At 38.2% G+C, this 22,500-nt stretch overlaps 1 protein-coding gene across 2 annotated transcripts in view; it reads left to right on the forward strand.

Annotated features, from left to right (window-relative positions):
• The window catches only part of LOC138032119 (beta-parvin-like), a 212,006-nt gene extending 190,772 nt beyond the window's left edge, over positions 1–21,234 (forward strand). Inside the window, exons 3-13 of one of the 2 annotated variants that reach the window (XM_068879714.1) lie at positions 1,548–1,618; positions 4,977–5,079; positions 5,196–5,257; positions 5,809–5,890; positions 9,008–9,191; positions 12,281–12,300; positions 15,014–15,075; positions 17,405–17,473; positions 18,199–18,300; positions 20,462–20,531; positions 20,621–21,234. In XM_068879714.1, coding sequence (XP_068735815.1) covers positions 1,548–1,618; positions 4,977–5,079; positions 5,196–5,257; positions 5,809–5,890; positions 9,008–9,191; positions 12,281–12,300; positions 15,014–15,075; positions 17,405–17,473; positions 18,199–18,300; positions 20,462–20,531; positions 20,621–20,697 — 902 coding nt within the window. In that variant the 3' untranslated portion in view covers positions 20,698–21,234. The remainder of the gene's footprint in view (positions 1–1,547; positions 1,619–4,976; positions 5,080–5,195; positions 5,258–5,808; positions 5,891–9,007; positions 9,192–12,280; positions 12,301–15,013; positions 15,076–17,404; positions 17,474–18,198; positions 18,301–20,461; positions 20,532–20,620) is intronic. The other variant, XM_068879715.1, reaches the window with a different exon arrangement.
• Positions 21,235–22,500: the final 1,266 nt, after the last annotated feature.

Here is a 22,500-nt window from a genome sequence, read left to right on the forward strand (position 1 = left end):
TCCCTGTGAATTTTCTTTCACTCTGAATATAGCGTAATTGTAGCGTAATTTTGCTGCGATGTTACATGCACAACTCGTTACCTTTGATAGTTATCTTTTGTCATTTTCAGAGGTTTGTTTAAGCACAAGTATTGTGTGGTCATATTTTGTTTTGCTACACCGCTGACCACACAATGCAGCATGACGATTTTGCAACTAAAATGTGCAAAATTGCGACTAAATTTTCGTATGTTGTCGCAAAATTGCGAGTGGATTTTTTCGTTAATTTTTACGCCCTGTGTAATTTTCATAATTCTGCAGAATCTCACCTTCAAGCCTTAAGCACCAAACTCAAGGGTCTTATAAGAAGCTGGGACCCAGGTAGTAGCACCCATCTGCGCTGAGTACAGTACCTGCATTTGCTCAAAGGAGGTCTCAAGATCAAAAGCTAGACTTATAGGGATGCCTGCTTACTCTATCACAAGGTCCCTACTTTAATTAAATTAATTAATTAAAACTTATTGAAACCCCCGAAACTGTGTTTTGGCTTTCATCAGTCGATTGCTTTCAGCGTCCGTGCTTGTGATTTCGGCTGAACTCTCAGCTTGGTGTCAGAAGCTTAACTGATGGAAGCCAAAACGCCATTCGTGCTTGAAGATGAGATTCCACAGTAATATTCACAGTAATAATTTTATTTCATAGAACATCATTAATAATATTTTATATATATGTTTTAGAAAGTTTATTCCTCTTTAAAACAGCTTTCATGCATGATGATGTAGAGAAGCCTAAGCCAAATGCTTCTTTTTGTGCACTGGATAATAATAAAAAATTTCTCTATATCATCATGCATGAAAGCTGTTTTTACACTCTTCAGTGATCCCTAGTGGTGAACTTGCTAGTGCGACACGTTGCATTGATTCCTGCGAGTGAGTCTTTTTCTCTTTCTAATGCGAGACAATATCACTCATGAACTGGGAGTGTCCTAGCACTCCTGAGGAGTCAATGGGTAAAGAAAGGTTGGTTTATCCAGTGAACCAGGCTAACACAGGATCGTTGGGATGGCTAATCTGTTGGACTCCTTGATTCTTGGCATCTTTTGATTTGACTTGAGAAGTTTGATTGATGGAAGCCAAAATGTAGTGTAACTAGCCATTGGCACTTGAAAGTGATCCACATACATGTAATTATGGAAAAGGCAGTAAATTTCTTGCAAATAATACCTACCAATCCTTGTTTTGAGATACCATACGAAATCAGCTAACAAGAAGAACAAGGGATTATCCAGAACAATTCTTGGGACTTGTGCTCTTGCGACCCCCCCCCCCCCCTCCCCCTCAAGATGTGTACTCCTGTACCTTCCTTAATTCCGAATTAATATTAGCAACTATGACAATAACTTAGGCTATCAGTAGTTAACTTGTTCCTCTATTTAGGAAGTCAGGGAAAATCCCTGGTCCCGGCTGTTAATAAATGACAAGATGGTATTTGTATCTCAAGAGTAATTATTAAGGTAAGTCATTCACAACTTTAAGATGTCCTTTAATAATTAATAAATGCACCCTTAGATGAGAATGAAGAACGTTCCATGGTGGAGCCTGCATCACTAGAAAATCCAAAAGTTAAAGAATTGCAAGATGTGAGTAATAAATTAAGTTGCTCATTGTGTTGATCTACTGACTATTCATTATTTACATTCATGTAGATGTAGTAGACTTACCGGTAAACGTCTTCAGTATTCTTGAATGCAAGGGTTTGTGTTTATTGTGAAGGTCAGAGTGCTCACTTGCTGGCGGCAGTGGCTTACCTTTGATAAAAAACTGATATACATGTGATGTAGGTTCTTTAACTTGAGTCCTGACACACATGCAGTTGTAATACTATTATCACCATGTGGTGTGCCATTCTCTTCATGTAATTTTTGATTTCTTAAAGGGGCACTGTCACGGTTTTTGAATCGAAACTTGAAAAATTCAAAACTTTTCAAGTTTGGTGAGGTGCAGACAATGTGGAGGCCACTGTCACGTTCAAAATTTTAAACACTCTACAAACAAATAGTGATTCAGTCTCCTCAAGAAAGCAAAGCAGTGCAGTCAAAGTACCAATACAGAATCTACAATAAAGATTCTTTACTTTTAAAACGTGAATTTATGAGAAATTTGACATACATGTATGGTGAAATTGAAGTGTAAGCCATTTCCCTGTTATAAACAAGGATTGAAGTCCATTGTTGTGGCTCATTATTAGCTACTAGTCACTTAAATGGCAGAGACCACCACATCAATGTTCAAGGATAAACATTTACTATCTTTGCTCTAAAATGTGTATTTGGATATTTTGAAGAAGACCCGCACTTACATAAGAGCAATTTGTTGCACGAATTGTAAAACCACAAGTTGTGAGTAAGACACTGCTGATTTTTTCTCTGCTTACCATGTTTCAACTGCACCCTCTTTCAGCTTTGAAATGGCATGTTAATTTTGATAATAATTATGTTTGGTATATTGCAGAGAAAAAACTACTTTTGTTTGAGCACTTGTTAACCGCTGACAATGTTTCCGGTCACACTTCACTGAATTCAGCTGAATAAAATGGCACTTAACTTGTTTGGTCTCATTTTTGGACTCCACATTTTATATACATTTTATTTATTTCCAAAACCTATATTAATTAAGTCTATACTTAGACAGAAAAAGCAAAATATTAAAAGTCTGTTAAAATTTCTGCTTTTGAGAAATACTGCGCATGTCATCGATTGCATGACATTGCCCTTTTAATTCTTTTGCAAAATGCTTTAACTACATGGGAATAATAGTCATAATAATTATTGTGTTATTATGTTATTCGATTCTCTCCAGTTGTCGGGTGTTCTACTGGGTAATGTTTATTGTGTCTCAGGAACTCCCCATAGCTTAGAGACACAACACTTTCCGCATCAGGTGAGCAGTTCCAAGGATGGCCGATAATTGTACACTTCCTAGGAAGTCAGGTACATCTAGCTTGCCAAACCAGGTCTTTGCACCTTTTGATATGCTTCCAAGAGCACCATGCAATCACAATAGGTATTATTGTGACTTTCGAGGCTGCATGAATCCTTCTCATTTCAAATGCTAGTTCCTGGTACTTTTCAACCTTCTCCTCTTCAGTTCTGGTGATGTTCTGGTCTGCTGGCACAGCTATGTCAATAAGTGTCCATTTCTGTAAAATTTCCGTAGCCGAGCTGTTTCCGTGTTTTTCTGTCACAGTCAGCTCGAGCAATCTCCTTGTCCTCGTGTATTCGATGGTTATGGTCCATTGAAGAAACACAGCGCAGGTGTTCGTTGAATACAACCCACAGGTTTTACGCAGTTTGTTTTCGACTTCAGACAATTCAAAACCCTCCTTTGGGAATGTTGATGGTTTGGCATTTTGACAGCTTTTGTTTACCACCCAATCAAATTATTTAACCATTCTCTTGGGATTCCCATTGTTTTCTCATTGGGTCAGCCTGCTTTATAAGCCTGCCTTTGCATGGAAAAATAATACTGTTTGTCCAAGCTGTGCCATCACTTTTCATATATATCATTGGCAATAATCCAGAAAAGGAAAAAGAGATCGGATAGTAAACTAACAGCCCAACAGAACACTATGCATAGAATACGATTCTCAATTTTCATGAATGTCTTATCAAACATTTCTTGGGCGCGATTGGGAAAAATGTGGACACAAAAAGCTCGGGCACGACAGCTCTGAGAAGGATAAGGCTCAATAGGCATGATTGGCACGGGAACGAAAGGCACGATTTAGACTGCAAGGACGGTTTTTTTTTGCAGTCAGTCAGAGTGGCATTGTATACAACACCTTTTGTCTTTAACCTTGCATCGAAGAGAAAACAACTGAATGGTAACGGTAAAATAATATGATTTATGTGCATGACTTTTTTGCCACGATCTTCGTCTATTTTTACATGTATTTTAATACGGAAATTAAGGCAATTAACCTGAGAGGTTTTTTCACAAAACAGACCGAAATTTTAAACCTGGCTTTCTTCTGACTCGGATCTTGTTTGCCTAGGTACTCTTCAATAAACAACCCTCTTTTACAGATGGCACAGGCCTTCTACAATATTTTCCCAAGTTTTTATGACCCTAACCTTATTATAAGTGCCAAAGTTGAGAGTTTTCTGATGTCACTCGAAATGTTACGCGAGTGGTAACCAACATCATGCGCAAGGCCATTCCTGAGCCATCTCCAAGACTCCTCTCCAGCTTCATCTGATATTTGTTGGACAAACGCACCATGTAGGGCTTTCTCCTTCCAGTTTTTAACTTTCTCGTCTTTCCTGCTCCTCTCATACATGTAGTCCTGCAGACTCTCTTCTTCAACAATCACTTTCTCCTTCAACGCAGCTTGAAGCATCGATTCCACTCTGTGCTCTCTCTTAGGTAGCCATGAAGGGATTTGCTCTCCCTTCTTACACACTCCTCTATGCCGATCTTCCCCCTTCCTTTCTCAGCAGGAACAGCCTCGCAACATTTCTCCTGGTGTGCAGACAGCCATTCACTGCCAAGATTTTCCTAGTTCTTCTATCCATGTTGGCTACCTCCTCCATTATCCAGTCCACAATCCCCGCACTGTAGCGTACTACACCAACTCTCCAGGTATTGATGGCATCGATCAAATTTCCTCCATTGAGTTTTCATCTACACAACTTCTTGACTCTTCTGATATACTGTGTTATTATTATTATTATTATTATTATTATTGTTGTTGTTGTTGTTGTAAGGTTAGGAGGTTTCTTCATCAGATAATTAGCAGCAATACTGCTTGATTGACCACAGGTTACTCACAGGTTTCATGGAGAAATTTATCATGCTCATCATTGAATCTTTTGCATTAATTAGTACATGTATTTTGGCACACATCGCATGCAGGTCGATACACTGTAGATGTTTTGCAATGTAGTCGTTCAAAGAAGTGTTGTGATGGTCCAATTAAACACTGACTTTTAAATTTAGGTCCTCCTAGACTGGGTTAATGATGAGTTATCAGAGCTACGAATTGTTCTCAGGAACATCACAGAGGATTTATATGACGGTCAAATTCTTGCTATTCTCATGGGTACAGTATTGCAAATAATTGTTGTCATGTCAGCTGGTTCAATTAAATTTTATTCTGATAATTACAATTAAGTGAATCATGTACTTGATGCAATATTCTGGTTTGGTTTTTCTCAGAAAAACTTGCTAACATCAAACTTACTGAATTTGAGGAAGTCACCCAATCCGTGGAAAGCCAGGTAAACTAAATACCCCATTCACACCAACTGGGGTTTAAAAAAATGAAAAATCAGACACAGAAAAATGTACAGTAGGACAAACTTTTACATGAGATTCAGGTTAGTTTCAACAAATGCTTCGATCTGTAAAAACTTGTAGTCAACAAAAATCAAAACATGGTTATTTTTTGGTGTGAACAGGGCAGAAGACCAACACACAGTTAGTAATATTTTATTTGGTCACTGGTACATGCATCACCTGACTTTGAAGGACTTGTTAAGAAATCATACAGGTGCCAACTGTACTCCCACACACCATGTAAACCTGTAAAATTGTAGAGAATTTTAAATTAATGTACATGTATTTTTCATGTAAGACTGGTATTTTTAACCCTGCTGTACATGTACCTCGTATTAAATGTTCTTTTAAACTAAAGCAAGGTAATCAATATGACAATTAAAAAAATCCTTTTTTGAAGATGTGTATACATTGTAAATATTGCAACTTTCAATAGCTGCCATACAGAAACATTTTCTTATTGTTAAATAATTGTTTAATTCTACCTTGACAGAAAGCCAAGTTGTCTGTTTTACTGGGACATGTGAACAAACTCTTAGATATTCCTGATCATCGAGCAAAATGGACGGCAAATCGTAAGTTATGAATGAAATAAATGTATTTGTTATACCTCATAACTGAAATACGTTTTTCGATTGGAGGAGAACGTGTCATGTGTCATGGGTTAAAAGTCACTAACTCCCTAGGGCCCACAAAACTCACTAACTCCCTAAGGAAACAACGACTTAAACTTTAGACTCGCAAGTGATCAGGTTGTGCACCTTTGAAACAGTGGCAAATTCTGTGTAAAAATTCGTGTATTGTTCTATTTTGAGTTGGGAGGTATTTAACAAAACACTTAGTTAATGACTCGCCCCACGGGAAACAGTGAGTTTTGCTTTCCCGAGGTGAATTAATTGCGTAATACTGTATATTTGAAGTGTGGATTGAAGACAAAGGGTGAAGTGATCCTCGCACTTTACCTGGACAATTTGAGCAATTGTCTCTTATAGTCACCTGAAAATTTCAGGCAGCTCCAATGGGACTTGAATCCATGGCCTCTGCAATACCAGTGCAATACCAATATGGTTGGAACCACCTGAATTTTTCAGGTGGCTATAAGGGACAATTGGTCAAATTGTCCAGTTAAAGTGCGTCCAAGATCACTTGTCTCTTCGTAAAATTAATTGTAAGTTACATCAACAAGACCACTATTTCAGTTTGACAGAAGGCGGCACATACATTGTAAAACATCCATCTTCTGGAAGCTCAACATAAATGAATATTATTATTAATTTATGAACGAATGATCTGTATTAACGCATTCCCTCCTGAAAGTGAGACTAATAGATTTCACTATGTCTATTAATTAACCCTTTGACGCCCGAACCAGCTTGAACTGGCCAGACATGATATTTCGCTCTAACGCCAGACAATTTTACTCATCAGGAGTCAATGGGTTAATCAATCACTGAAATGTCCCATTAACCCTTTGACACCCGAAATGGCCAGACTTGGTATTTTTCTCGTCAATGGGGAACCCCCAGGAGTCAATGGGTTAAGCCAGACAATTTTACCCATCAATAATTGGGGGTGCTTTAGGGGTGAGTGGGTTAACATCTAGATTCACTTAAAAAGCATGTCCCTTAGTCCATTCCCTTTTGAGAGTGATCAAGATGGATATCAGACCAAGTCGGACCCCCAGGTGTATCAAAAACGCAGATCCCCAATAAACTCAGACCCTGTTATTGTACTTCCATAGCATTATGTAGTTCAGTTAATACCGTAAAAGTTCACATATAAGCCGCATCTGCAATTTGGAAGCTCGAATTTCGAAAAAAAAATGGAGACAAAAAACTTTGAAGTTCCAATGAAGTTCTGTTAGTAAACAAACAAGGACCAGCAGACAACTACGGTTTCAAAACACTGACACCGTGGTTGTTACGAGCTTTCATTTCAATTAAGTCTTTCCATAGTGACCTTTCACTTGCTCCATGGAGTTGAATATTCGAAGGCGATTGAAATGACACCCACAAGTGCTTAGTAGCCAAGCTTTGAAATGTGGAGAGGAGTCTGGGCATTACAATGAAACGGTTGACCATTTACCTCGCGAGAACTGGCAAATGTCTTGGTATTTTCTCGCATGTGGCAAAAGATATAGGTCAAAGTGACCATAGCAAACTGCTTTGTGGAGGAATGGAGATTGCCTGTAGTTTGGTGTTCAGTAATATGTGAACGCTTCAGGATAGAAAAGGCTCCTTTAGGACCCGCGGCTCATGAAAAAGGCAATTATCAACAACAACATGCTTTCAGTTTGTTATAATACATGTATGTTTATTCAGTGACATCTTGAGGAGTTTTTATGAATATTAATTGAACCTTAGACAACTCCAACCTCAGGTGTTTGCATAGAGACGGCGGGTCTAATCTGCAGGCCGCAGGTCATTGTTTCACTAGTACAGAAAGTATCCTAAACATTCTTAAAAGCTAACCTTAGGCCTAATTAGGCCTAAAGAAACGTTTTTATGCCTAGGGTTAGCTTTTATGAATGTTTAGAATACTTTCTGTATTGGTGAAACCATGACCTGTGACCTGCGACCTGCAGATTAGACCTGCCGCCGTAGAGAAGCCGCACCCCCGATTTTTTATTTGACTTTTGAGAAAAAAGGTGCGGCTTATACATGGACTTTTACGGTAAATTATTATATTATAATTATATAATATTACAACTGTATCCTGTGAAATTGCACAGAAAATCGCCTGATACTTAGCCGATGAGGCCGTAGGCGGGGTGGGCTAAAATCAGGCGATACTCCACAAGATTGAGCAGGATAATTGTTTTATTATTCAACACATTGATGACAAAGCCAATTTTCTACGTTTATAGGAAAGAAAAGCTGCAAAAACTACCATTTTTCTCCGCAACACACAAAATTATGTTTGTTGCAGGATATACAACCAATATTGAGTGCGCTATGACCATATTTGGACATTGTCACAATGTGTTGCATAATTAAATATAATATATAATGAATGTTTGACATTAAATCTGGTCACTGTACCATGACAAGTATCACGCAACACACATAACTGTTTCATAACAGTCTGTCACTGTTTCCTCAGTTGTCTAGCCATCAGTGACATCTGTGCCAGTATATGTTTTTCAAATAATTAGAATAGTATGTATACTCTCATTGGTCAATAGCTGTGTTAAGATGAGAATATATAAACACAGCTGTGACATCACACAAATTTTGATTGGTTATGTGTTGTCAGACACGTGCTTTGATTGGCTGGTAGGAAATATGAGCGTGTATCAAGAAAATCTGCTTCAATCAAGAAGTAAAAAAACCAGCATTTTCCTTGATTTGTCGAATTATTTTTGCAAAGTATTTTATAAAAGCGATGAAGGACTTTTTTCTGCGTTTACGTAGCCTCATCTTAACACTCGGGGAGTTCGGAGAATTCTTAACAGTTATGCGAACCCCTGACGTGCATAACTGTCTCAAATTCTCCCAACTGCCCTTCGTGTTTAGATGAGGATATGTACCGGTAATTACAAAAAAAGTCCTCTATTGCTCAAGTCTTGCTTGATAAAGTTCATTATTTTATAGTTTTCATTGTTGTACATATACACTGTTACACGTTTTACACGTTTTTCACTTAGCAAATTGTAACCTGCTTACAGTTTTCTATTCCTATTCTGATTTTAGTGATTCATGACAAGAACATAGTGGCCATTCTACATTTGCTTACTGCCCTTGCTCGTCATTTTGATTGTCCTCAAAAGCTGCCAAATGGAGTTAATATTAACATGGTTGTTGTGCAGAAGAAAGGAGGAATCTTACTTCCTCAGAAAGTTATTGAAGAAATCACAGCAACATCTGAGGGAGAAGCGTAAGTTGATATCAATAATATTTACTTAAAACAAACACCCAGATACTCAAACTGGTTTATGTAACATTGCTAAAACACACTCAGAATGAGCTAAAAGATAAGAGATTACATTTCTGGCCGACTTTTTTAGTGACACATACTTAGTCTACTACATTTCTCTTGTTATCCTCTTGGGAGTAATTACATGTAACACTAACCTTACCGGTATTCATATCAATATCCAATTTTATGTATATCTCATCAATAAAGATTTGCTAATGCAAAGACAGGCAAAAATTAACGATAAAAACCGACGTTTCGTTGTCTTCATGACGCAATTGTCAAGGAGAAGTAAAAATTACAAAGTTTCCGGGGAGGTGTAACAAGAAATTAGCATAACGTGGTGGTTTTTTTTTTATTTTTTTATTTAACAGCTTTGTTGGGTACTACTCCTGCAACGTACAATATAAATTAATAATACAACACAAGGGGAAAAAATGATAATAATAATAATAATAATAATAATAATAATAATGATAAAGAAAAGAAATTAAGAAAAGAAAAGAAGCAACACCCAAAAGGGCTAAGTGAAACGCTCCTAGATTAAGACCTCGGTTAAAATCAAATAAAATGAATACTCAAACATTCAACAAAAAGTAAAATAAATTACGAGTGTCATAGGCACGCAGGGACTAGAGTCCACGTGCAGGGGTGATTGTCAATGATTTCATATACTCGCAACAGGTGAGTGCTCATTAATTTACGAACAAAACGTTGAAAGGCAGTAGGCGAGCAAAAACTGGTTGGAGGTGCTCGCTTACAAACATAGTTCCATAGTTTAACTATTCTATTTAAATACGAGGCCTGAAAAGTTGATGTTTTGCAAAAAGGAGTGCGAAGATTAAAGGAGTTACTTAGTCTTGTACGACCATGGGAAACAAAGGATACATAATTCAAAACATCTAAATCGGTACTACAGTAAAGGCATTTATAAAAAAAGATCAAATCCTTAAGTTCACGATCTAGAGAAAGTGGGAGTAAGTCTTGCAAAGTTAGCCACTTTTTGTACGACGTCTCGCCTCTGCATGTGCGTGAAATCCGCCTACTTGCGCGTCTCTGCACCTGTTCCACCTTAGCGTTCAGTGTGACGTACTGTAAGCAGGCGACCAGACTTGGGTGGCGTAGCACAGCTGTGACTTGACCAAAGACAAATAAAGTGAGTGCCTAACAGAGACGCCAATAAGCAGGGGACAAGGACGTTTAAGCAAACCAAGAAGCTTGTTTGCTTTCATAGTGATAGTGTGGATGCGTGAGTCCCAAGAAGGCGTACTAGTTATGATTACGCCAAGATCTTTTTCTTCTGAAACGCGTGTCAGGGCTGTGCCATCAAGGGTGTAGTCAAAAGCAATCGGAGTCTTTTTCCTAGTCACAGTTAGTACTTTACATTTGGACGTATTAAAGCTAATATTATTGCGCTGCGACCAGACGTGCATATTAGAGAGAGTGTCTTGTATGAGGTGACAGTGTTCTGCAGGCGAAACATTTCGATATAGCTTGGTGTCATTGCGTAGAGTGCAACCTTCACGCCAGAAGTAGCGTTGTCCGGGAGATCATTTATGAACAAGAGGGGGCCTAAAATGCTCCCCTGCGGAACGTCAGAGGTTACAGGAGACCAATGAGAAGCGGCACCCTCAAGAACCACTCTTTGTTTACCCTCAGAAGCTAATTATATAAATACTTTTGCGCGAATTGAATCGCTTTGCACGTTCAGAGTGGTTTTAGGTCTCTGATGAAAAGCATTTCATTGACCAAACAATCGCACTTATTTCTACACTTTTTCAGAATGCTAAAACGCCTCAGTAGGTCTTTCGGGACTTCGCCGTGCTGTTCATGTTATTGTTTATATACTGAAGATGCCTTTTGTTTATGTCCATCCACACGTGTGTGTAAGTGTCCGCGTGTATAGCCCACATAAACCCGCATCACACAGGTCACATTAAAAACGATAAACGATGCGTTGTTGGTTGACGATCTGTGGCTTGGTTTCGCATACTTTAAGATCTTGGTCAATTTTGCGGCTAACGAATACTGGTTGGACAGTTGTCTGCACCTTTTTGCTGAGATTCTTGAGCTCTTTCTTAACATCATTTGCCGATTCCTGGTCTTTAAACGGTATGACCACATGAACAGTGGCTCTTGGTTCTTTGGGCATCTGTGAGGGCTTCTTATCAATGATTCTTGATTGTAAGAAGGTGTTAATAGTGGAATTTATCAAGCGTTCCGGGTATTTAAGGTGTACGAAAACTCTCTTTCAGTAAGCTCCGTTTGTAGCATCGTTTATCGTTTTCAATGTGACCTGTGTGATGTGGGATATGTGGGCAATACGCGCGGACACTTACACACACGTGTGGATGAACATAAACAAAAGGCATCTTCAGTATATAAACAATACCACGAACAGCACGGCGAAGTCCCGAAAGACCTACTGAGGCGTTTTAGCATTCTGAAAAAATGTAGAAATAAGTTCGATTGTTTGGTGAAGGAAATGCTTTTCATCAGAGACCTAAAACCCACTCTGAACGTGCAAAGCGATTCAATTTGCGCAAAAGTATTTATATAATTAACCTCGCCGCAAACTTTGTAATTTTTACTTCTCCTTGACAATGGGGTCATGAAGACACCGAAACGTTGGTTTTTATCGTTAATTTTTGCCTGTCTATGTACATCTCCCATCTAAAACTCAAATTGGATCATAAAAATGGCCACTAATCCATCCATAGGGAACCTCTTGGAGAACTTGGAGCTTTTTGTAACTTTTAAATTGAATATTTATTCTGTGATCACACGTATAAGAATATACAGTAGTTGACAAACTTTCCATTAAACTGGCTGCTGTAACTGTCAGTTCCAGCTGACTGAAAAGGATCACACAGACCTGATTTCATGATGAGTTAGAAAATGAGTTGAACATGACAGAAAGAGCATGCATTTAACAGCCAATACAGCACTACCCAAATGTTCGTTATCTTTTTTTTCTTAATTATTTGGCATTACACTTGAATAAACTTCTGTCTCCTTAATCTTATCTGACATTTTTTTTTGTATTTCAGTGCAGAGAATGGCAAGCCTGGTAATGATCAAAATCTTACTTTTCTGTTTGGCAATGGTAGCTCTGCTTTTTTCCTTGGGAGTCTTACAGTAGAACTGTTAAGTTGGTGCAAATTTCCCAAAGGAGAAGGAACATTTCCATGTTTCCATGCAGTCACTTATATAAAGTAATGACGAAAAATAATAATACTGCAGCCTTTGGGCCATGTATAATCACATGAATTAATCAACCAACTACATGTATTTAATATTGAACATTAGGTGTTGCCGACTGTTCACATCAGTGGCTTTCTTTATAAGGACAGGCCACCCACAAACAAAAAAACTAACCATGTCCTCAAAATGATCAGCCATCTTGCCTGTTTGTAGCTGCTTTCAATGCAGGTTGTTGATATTTCACCTCACTGTTAAGTTCAAATGTGTTGGTGTATTTTCTGAATCAATTCCGCCACATTACATGTAGGTATTGGCCTTTCCGAAATTCAGCGGGGAACTGGGGCGAGTTTCAAGTTTTAACTAATCGATAAACTGACACTACCACATGAAAGATCATGTTGAGATTGGTCATTTGGCCAAGTATGGTGAATTTAAGGTGAACAGAGACCAAGTTATGGACCTTGAAACATGGTTCAAAATCCATACAAACGTCTCTAATTTTGACAAAGCGTCTCCCAAAACCATATAAACTCTATTTTTTTTTTTAATCAGTTTAGTGACAACTGTAAAATCCCGTCATGTACCTACAATTTGAAAGAAGCTGCGATGAAAATGGCTATGTTTGCCCGTTTTAAAGACTATCACGGAAATCATAAAAATTTTAAGAGTTTATATGGTTTTGGGGGGACGCTAGATCAAAATTAGAGTTTGAACCATGTTTCAAGGTCCATAACTTGGTCTCTGTTCACCCTAAAAGCACCATACTTGGCCAAATGACCAATCTCAACATGATCGTTCACGTGATAGTGTCAGTTTATCGATTAGTTAAAACTTGAAACTCGCCCCAGTTCCCTGCTGAATTTCGGAAAGGCCAATTGCAAACCTCAATTACTTTCGTGAATTGTTTCTTAGTTCTTGTTTGCCTTAGGTAATAGATATAGTTAACAGTCCAAGGTTACTCGAAAATATTGGGGGGGAGGGCAACAGCCAGTATGAATCAAAATTTAAGAAATGTTTTCTGGCTAAAAATATTAAGGACGGTGCCTACTACTTCAAAGGCGTTTTTCAACTTTTAATGAATATGCGGGAAAAGCAGATCTTAACAAGTGTTGTGGGTCAAAAAAAAAAAGGTAAAGTCTCTGTTATGAGCCTGAAGGCCCATCAAGGCCGGCGCTTATCTCCGGTTTCCGTAGCATGAAGCGACTAGGAGTATTTGTGCATCCCCCTGGATGGGATGCTCTTCAATCGCAGGGTTACCCCCAGCATTAAATTCGCCGGTACCCATTTATACACCTGGGTGGAGAGAAGCACGGTGAGAGTAAAGTGTCTTGCCCAAAAACACAACACAATGTCCCCGGCCAGGCCCCGAACCCGGACAACTCGATCCGGAGTTGAGCACACTAACCATGAGGCCACCGCGCTGTTTTCCAAATTGAAGCTTAATTATGAGGCGTTTTTCAACTTTTAATGAATATGCGGGAAAAGCATATCTTAACAAGTGTTATTTAAATCCAAAAAGAAAATTATGGGTTACACACATTTTTCGAAGATAATTAATTAACAATTATTGATCTCCTCGCCACTGACAAATCACGATATTTTGCTCAACCTCGTCCAATAATTGTTAAATATTTGTAAAAAGCAATGTATGGCGCTGTTTTACAAATTGAACCTAAGTTATTTGTGAAAAATGAGTGTTTACCCCTATTTATATTTTTGGATACCAAGCGCACTTGCTAAGTTCTGCTTTCTCCCCCTACACTGTAAACCACGCGAAAATATCCCTGTATTGGTCAGGACCGCCCATAGGAAACCCGAGTATCTCGAGATGCACAGAACATGTGCACAATAATAATAGTAGGCACCTTCCTTAAAAGATGCAAGCTTTCCACCGCCTGAATATTGAATATTTCAAACCTTAACAGATTTTAATTTACATTTGAAGCCTACATAAACTGAAGGTTCAAGTACTTATAATAGATGAAGGGGTTTAGTTTGTTGGTAGGGAACTGAAACACAGAAATGGGTTTATTAACTGAGTTGATGTGTTAAATTGACCACCATAGAGAAATAGCTGCAACTTTGAGGATTAGCCCTTCTCTGTAGCGTTAGCCCTTCGCTCTGACAAAGAGCAAACGCTTGAAATGTCACAGTTCATGTACAATGTACTTGGCCTTGGTATTGTTTGATTCGTACATATTCACGATGCTGGGCACTTATGTTACAATACAACATCAATTATGTCAAATTGTCACATTGTTTCTAGTGTTCTTACCACAGTCATTTAAACTCCATCTTTTTAATAGCAAAATAAAAGCTATTGGTCCTGTTTTATGCTGCGCAGAGAGGAAAAAATACCAACCCCCACTCAAAAGGGAAATTAATTTGCTTATCTTTGAAAATAAGTGTTGTTTTTCTTGCTATCTCTGTTGTCTTATGTTTTATTTTTCTTCTTTTTGAAACCATGTTCATATCTTTTAGCTTCACTCTTATATTCTTTTTATTGAATCTAAGTATTTTATTGTGCAGTATATTGCATTGCACTGTATTGTATTGTCATTATTCTCTTTGATTTTTAGAAAGAGATGCCTTTGATGCACTGTTTGATAATGCTCCTGAGAAGCTCAATGTTGTGAAAAAGGTAACTAAAAACATCAATATCACTGGTCAGGTTTCCAAGTCGCACAATTCAACCAAATAGTGCTAACACTGCAAAAACAGTCACTTGTTTGAACGGGACGTCCTATTTGCGATCCGGGGGCATGTTGAAGTTTCGAGTTGATTGGCGCACCATAGTTGAGTATCTTCTTGGAACAAAACCCTTGCGGGAATGGTCCTTCGATCCTTTTCCGCCATCTTATATGTTAAACTCGTCCCAGTCTTCTCTTAACTGCGAATCTTAAATGGTGGCCTCGCACCAAGAAAAGAAAACGATATCAAAACGACCCTCAAGAAAGTACTAATAACAGCAGGATTTAAAGGTTTTTCTCCACATTCTAGTTGAATTTCCTTCTGCCATTGTTCTTGACTTACACAACAATCTGTGGACAACTCAAAAACCCCAGCTCTCAACCAGAGTTAAACGCTTCAAGGTCATGTGATTTTGCACGTACTAAATCATAGGTTGGTCATTTCGATATGCTCTAGGAAATTTTTGTAATGTATTTACAATGAAAACTGTTATTACTTTTCTTATCTATTTATTTATTTATTTATTTGTCTGTGTGTGTGCTGGTGATGCTGGTAATTCTTGAAAATCTGGAAAAATCTATTTTTTGAGGAGAGGGGAAAACCTGAGTACCCGGAGAAAAACCTCTCGGAACAGAGAAAAAAACCAACCAACTCAGCCCGCATATGACGAGTGATGACGAGTACTTTCGGTGACCACTGCGCCATCCCTACTCCCGTAAAATACCGTATAAGAAAAAGGGAAAACGTAACGGTATGTTTTGCGCGTTTCGAAGCAGCAAGGATAATAAAAAAATGTTTAAAATAGCATTTTAGCGGATATTTGACAATTTTAATGTGAATCTCCGTAAAAACGAAGGATTTCTAACTTATATTCCATATATTCCTATTCCGGAATACGATCAATCGAACGCACCCCGAGTGTCGTAAAACCAAAACCAAAGTAATTACTTTGGCAAATCAGGAAGGACGGAGACAATCCAGTAAACCAATCAAAACTCGAAATAATTACACGTAGGCAACACAAAGCGCGGGAAAATGTGCACGCGCGAGCCACGATTGGTTTTGGTTTAACTTCTGATTGGTTGAAAAAGTGGCGCGAGAACTTTGAACCAATCACTGCGTGAAGTAATGCAAAACCAAAGGAATTCGCTAATTACTTTCGACACTCAATAGACCTTATTCACGATAGCCGCCATGTTGGATTTGCTATTATCATGCAAATTAGCTACACACTTCTGAGGGGGCAAACAACACAAGTTCGAGAGGTTATAACGAACATCTTAGCCACACATGATTTGTTTCATGTTCATTGAATGTTTATCACCTAAGTAGTAAAATAGAATGCTTACACAAGTTACTTCGATTTTTTTTACTGAAAAATTAGCAGATAACGAAGTAGAAAGTCAAAATGTCGGAGGCAATCAAAAGATATAAAATTATTATAAAAGGTACTTTATTCTAAATTCTAAAATGTACTTTTAGCAATGTTAATTCAATATTTCGACGAAACGATTTTCCGCAATTTGCCTTTATTCCAATGTTTGCCCCCCAGCATAACACATGACTAATTTGCATGACAATTTGAAAACCAACATGGCCGCTATCGTGAATAAGGGCTATTGAAAACCTCTCTAAAATGAGGTGGTTTATTTGGCTGCTTAATGCACGCAAAAATAGCAAAGCAAGACAAACATAGGACTGCTACAGGGTGGCCTCGGCCGCTTAATAGAGGTGGCCATCTAATACAGTTAACAAATACAGCGTTTGTAGGAGCGAAAAATCGGGACTTTGAAAACTGGTCGCTTAATGCAGGTTCGACTGTGTAATCAAAAAATTAATTAAACACAATTTATGCATGAGTTTACGGCCCAATGCAACCGTTTTTCAGTAAACAGAACAAGTAGACTTTCATAGTATCTTTTAAGAGTAAGAATCTCCCCAACTTTCATTTCATGTTTATTCTGCAGTTCTAACACATAGAGTTTTGCATTAATTTTAAAATCAATAATTATAACAATAATAACGATAACTTGATGATATTATTTTGATAACCGGATTTACACATTTCTCTCCAAAATGCCACAGTTATGCTTTGTCAGTTTCAGCAACCTTTTATTTATGTACTGAATGTCTGGTTAAGACGCAAAGATGGGGATATCTCAAAACATTTTACTTTATTATTGTTGTACTTCACAACGATGAATAACAGCAACCTTTTTTACGACGTTACCGTACCATGGTACAAGAATTACTGATTATTCTTTTTTTGTTTGCTTTAGTCCTTGCAGGGTTTTGTAAACAAGCACCTCAGTAAACTGAGTCTGGAGGTTACTGATCTCGATTCCCAGGTATTCAACAATGAAAAAGCGAACTGTTGCAATTAAATGGGGAGATTTATCATATGGCCCTTATGCATTAGCGCGAGAAGGGCCGGAAAAAGCCGTACGGCCATGTTAGGAACATGCACTGCTCTGTGCGATGCGATTTTAGAGGATTTCGTCGCTTCTAAACATCCAAGTTATTTATGTACAGCCAAAAAATCAATCAATCAATCAATCAATCAACAAGTCAGTATATTGAAATTGAAAATGACACCATACAGTCCTAACAAATACTATTCAAACACATAAAAATACAGCAAAAACGAAAATAGAAATCATGAAATTAATTAATTACATGTACAAAACTAACATGATACCAAACGTGGTTTAATACTGCATAAAATAAGTAAATTTACAATTCCTGAGAAGATACCTTACATAATAGAAATATTACCTGAACTAAGTAAGGGACAAGAGGTAATTGAAAATTTTAGAGCGTAAATCAACATTCGTCTCCTCAATTTCAATGATTTTTAATAGTCGTTTTGGCAATATCTTTTTTGTTAACATTAAAAATACTTAGCAGTAAGGAGCTGTTGGTGTGTATTTCCTTCTCGGGTGATTTTTTCGATTGCTTCCGTAGTTCCTTGATTCTTTGTTTCCCGGGCAAGACTCCAATCGATATTCTCTCCTTGAGGACTGTTTTTTCTTTCCTAGCAAGACTCAAATCAATATTTTTCCCTTGAGTTTAGTTCCATGATGGCGTGTATCTTATTTTTATGCTGGGACTCCTTGAAGGATTCTTTGTACCACTCTATCAGTTTCACGTCACACCATCTAACAAAGATCAAAAGGTGAGTTTGGCAAAGTTTTCTATAACCACAGAAAGGTGCGATTATCGCTATATACATGTAGCACAACAATAAAATACGAGTTTTGACTTACGATTGTTCCGATTATACGATTCTACCGATTTTTATTCTCCGATTCGTCCGTTTATACGCAAAAGACCACACAAATTTTCTCGTTCTAAAAAGAGTTGCGCCTGAACGAACATAATTTCTATAGCATCTTGCGGTAAAATTATAGAATCGGAGCATGATTTCTAAACAACTGGTACAAGCTTTTAGGTCAAGAAGAAATTTGGTTACCTGGTAAATGGCTCCAAAAGTTGGCTGATAGTAAAGACACAAGATCTTGCTGACGAGGCCGAGTTGGTGATTGGAAAGGAAGTCAGAATAAGAACGGAAGGTCAACGACACTTCGGTTATTGAATCCCAGAAACAGGGTTTTCGTTTCAGGCTGGAGGCCGGATGTTTCGTCCGGTTATTTCCCATTCCATGTCCAGTACTTTGATGCCAATATTTGAGGCGTTCCCTTTATTTCTTATAATTTTTTTACTTACTTTCTAAAGAAAATTTGAGTGAACTCCTGCCTTGTCTGGGAAACCAGAAACATCGGAAACAGCGTTTCTTAGTGTAGTATTTGACCCCAAGGTAGCTCGCGCCTTGCGGCGCCAAAAAACTGTCGAAAACCTTGCAGGAATACAAAGACCAATATTGTACTGGAAAAGTCCAGGGATGGAGGGAAAACATCGAGTTGTAGGCTGAAATCGCAGAGTCAACTTCATGCTGCCTACATTGCCTTCACAAAGGGCTACAAATTGAAATGTGCATATTTTATGTAAACAATTGACTCTTTTGATAATTCTGTGGAACCGATTGATGAAGCGATCAACAATAATTCCCTTCCAGTTCTCTTTGGCCGGACGGAACCGCTCTCTGGTGAGTTACGAGAACTATTCACCCTACCTCCAGCACAAGGGGCTTTGGGTATACCAGACCTGAAAGCTGAAGCCCCACAGCAAAACGCTGCCTTAAAGTTAATAACAACACCGCACGTAGCAGCTATACGAAGGCAGAGCACCTTTATGCCAGAGGGTGAGCAAATTGTGGAAGGCCTGAAATGACAACACCAGGCACTGAAGTCAGTGGCAGCGAAATTAAGAAGAAAGGCCATTGATGCATCTCTCACAGCGGACTTGCGAAGGTCAACAGTGCAAACAAGGGACAAGGTTGCAAGCTCGTGGCTCTTTGAATAAGAAACAATTCAGGGACTTGCTGCGCTTTCGTTACAATCTGCAGCTGATTTGCCGAGCCATTGCGCATGTGGAGATCGATTCTCAGTTAACCCACAGGCAACCCTAAGAATAGGAGAGTGCGTGACAGTTGTAACGGCCGATTCAACTGGTCGAGGAAAATCCATAAAAACTTCAAATCGCGATGTTTCTTTTCGAAAATTCATTTTATGGACAGCCAGATAAATAAAGTTCACTCACCCTGAGTGATTGGATGGGTTTTTTGGGACGCTGCGATTTCCCTTTCAGATCCGTTGCGTCGTCACATACAATCCAAAATTACATTGTTCGACGGTCAAGAACCCCTTTTCACAAGATTGTAGACTTTTTAGATGACTTCAGTGTTCATGCAAGGAATGCGGACATTTTAAAATTAATTTAGTTTTTATAACGATTTTTAGTGTAGTTTTTGGTTTTGAAGTAGACCGTGTGTTTTATTTAGTTCTGTAGAGTTTTGTCAATTTTAAAATTAAGTTTGACATCCCGTTTTATTAGCCAATCGAACACTTCAGTCGTAAAATAGATAAAATCGTAAAATAGGTAAAAATGATAGTGTTAAATCGGAGAATACAACCCCTAATATAAATCGGTATATACTATTCTACGATTTAGCCATAATTGCTCTATCTCTCTCTCTCTCTCTCCCTCCCTCTCCCTCCCTCCCTCTCCAAAGTTTATGCTGCTCTTTAGATGGTTGATGAAGAAAGCCTCGAGGAAGACAAGAGCTCCTTTTAACTCCGATTCTCTATGACTGGCTTTGGCTATTCAAAGTAGGTGTCAATTTAAGTGACATACGAGTACAGCGAGACCCTGAACTTGCCTCTCTCCAGCTCCTGATGTTCAGTTGTTTAACAAGAAGTTTTCTTTAAAATCAACAGCTCCATAATGTCGCTTTGGCCCTTGATCTGATGCGAGACAGTGGAATGAGGTTTCAAGCCAAACCTGAAGGTGGGCATTGACTTTACCATCTCAGCACAATATCTTTTGTTATTTAGCATGTCGATTTATCCGTAAATTCCAATTTGATTTTCTTTTAGATATTGTTCAAAAGGACCTTAAATCAACACTTAGAATCCTTTACAGTTTGTTCCAGAAGTTCAAGAGTGTTAAATAGCTAACAAATTTCCGCATGTGGAATGTATTGTAGTAAACCTGAGGGGCAATAAGTGCTCCTACATTAACCTGCAAATACTCGAGAGCGGCTCATTTCATGAATTATAAGGCTGACAAAAATAGTGACACTATTTCTATGCAAAAGATTTACTTGAGACTTAAGTCGCTTTCCATTTGACAGAACTGGCCGGGCAGACCGGGAATTTGAAAGGACTAACTCTACCATGCCTTCAAATTAACACGCTTCGAGGATGATATATATGCGAAGGGTTATCATGCAAGTGTTCCTTAAATTGTCGCATTTTCATTGCAAACTGACGGGTGTGGCTGGCCATTTCTGACAAAAACAAAGCGCCCTTAGTTAATAACTGAAGGTTGTAGAATTCGTCTATTGGTCAGTTGCCAAAACCTTTGCTATTACATGTGCAAACCATACAATAGAAAGTTCTGTGTTAAAGCCTTGGCACACAGCGTAGAACCTGTTCTACACTAATATTTTGATAAGAGAAATTGTTAATAAAAAGTATATTTCTATGGACTTGCATCCTTGTTTTGTGAGAACTATGCGGTGTGTGGTTAAAATAAAAAACACTGTTTGGTAGGGACGTTGATGCATGGCTCCGTTACGATACGAAATTTCTCTGGCATTTTGTTTCGTAATTTTGCGGAGTTTACATGGAAACTGGAAGATCGTAACAACAGGAAGATTCTAGACTGCCAGACAATTTTTGATTTGCTTACAGATAGAAGTAGTTTGGCAGTATGGTTCATAACCGGTAACTAGACGCTCTGTGAGCCTAAACTGGGTTGCCTCTGGTACATGTTACACAAAAACAGAGGGCACGGAGTTGGGTGGTATTGAAGGCACTGCAACGGGATTTTCCCCGGAGTAATGGCGAAAATAAAAAATCGAAAAAAAGAAAAAAGCCTAGGAATCCAATAGGTACTCCTGGTAACTCCTACAACGGAAGAAGCAGGCAAGGGGATCGAGTTCGACTGCGGCATATTTCTCATCATCCCCAGATCTGCTCAGTCTGGAAACGAAACACGACTTATTTTTGTTTCGTTTCCTCAGAACGAAACGTATCTATTTTGACTTCAGGTGAACTATTTACACAATGAGGTTGAGTGGCCAATCAAAACAGAGTTTGTAATTGAAAAAATAAACATCTGTGAAATGGAAAAACAAACTTGCAAACACGTGAACTTGAATTATCGCAAATCATAATGCTGACAAACACAAAAGCGAAGGAAATGATTAATAAAAATAAAGTTTTTTACTATCTGAATAATTTTGGTTTAGACAAGCGTTATATTGTTTGAAAAATCTTCGTGTCCATGAGTATTGTAAACAATCTTCGCACTAGTAAGTCGTAGCAATAAGTTTGGTTAACCAGAAACCAGTTAAGAAATATTGTTGGCTTCCCAAATAAATAAACGTGCAAAACTATGGCTACCTATTAATCATTAGAAATCACTTGAAATACAAAATAGCTAAAAATTCTTGTCATCTTTATGAATACAACTCACGGATCAAATATCAACCCACATATGCAAATTAGTTAAGTTCGGACACGATCGATCCACAAAGACAAGAAAATCTCACAAAAACCTTTCCCAGCCAAAAATTTTATTGAACCAAAAAACATATTTGCTATTAGAGGGAAGCAAAACTTCCCATTTCATTGCGTTCGTTCAAACAAGCAACACGCATCGTGTCAAAAACCACTCGCAACTAATTAAATTCCCGATCAGTGGTCAGAATCAAATCCTTTACTGAACAACCATTTCCTTGAATAATGAA

The sequence above is a fragment of the Montipora capricornis genome, chromosome 14, assembly GCF_036669925.1.
Source record: "Montipora capricornis isolate CH-2021 chromosome 14, ASM3666992v2, whole genome shotgun sequence".
Classification (NCBI taxonomy): Eukaryota; Metazoa; Cnidaria; class Anthozoa; order Scleractinia; family Acroporidae; genus Montipora; species Montipora capricornis.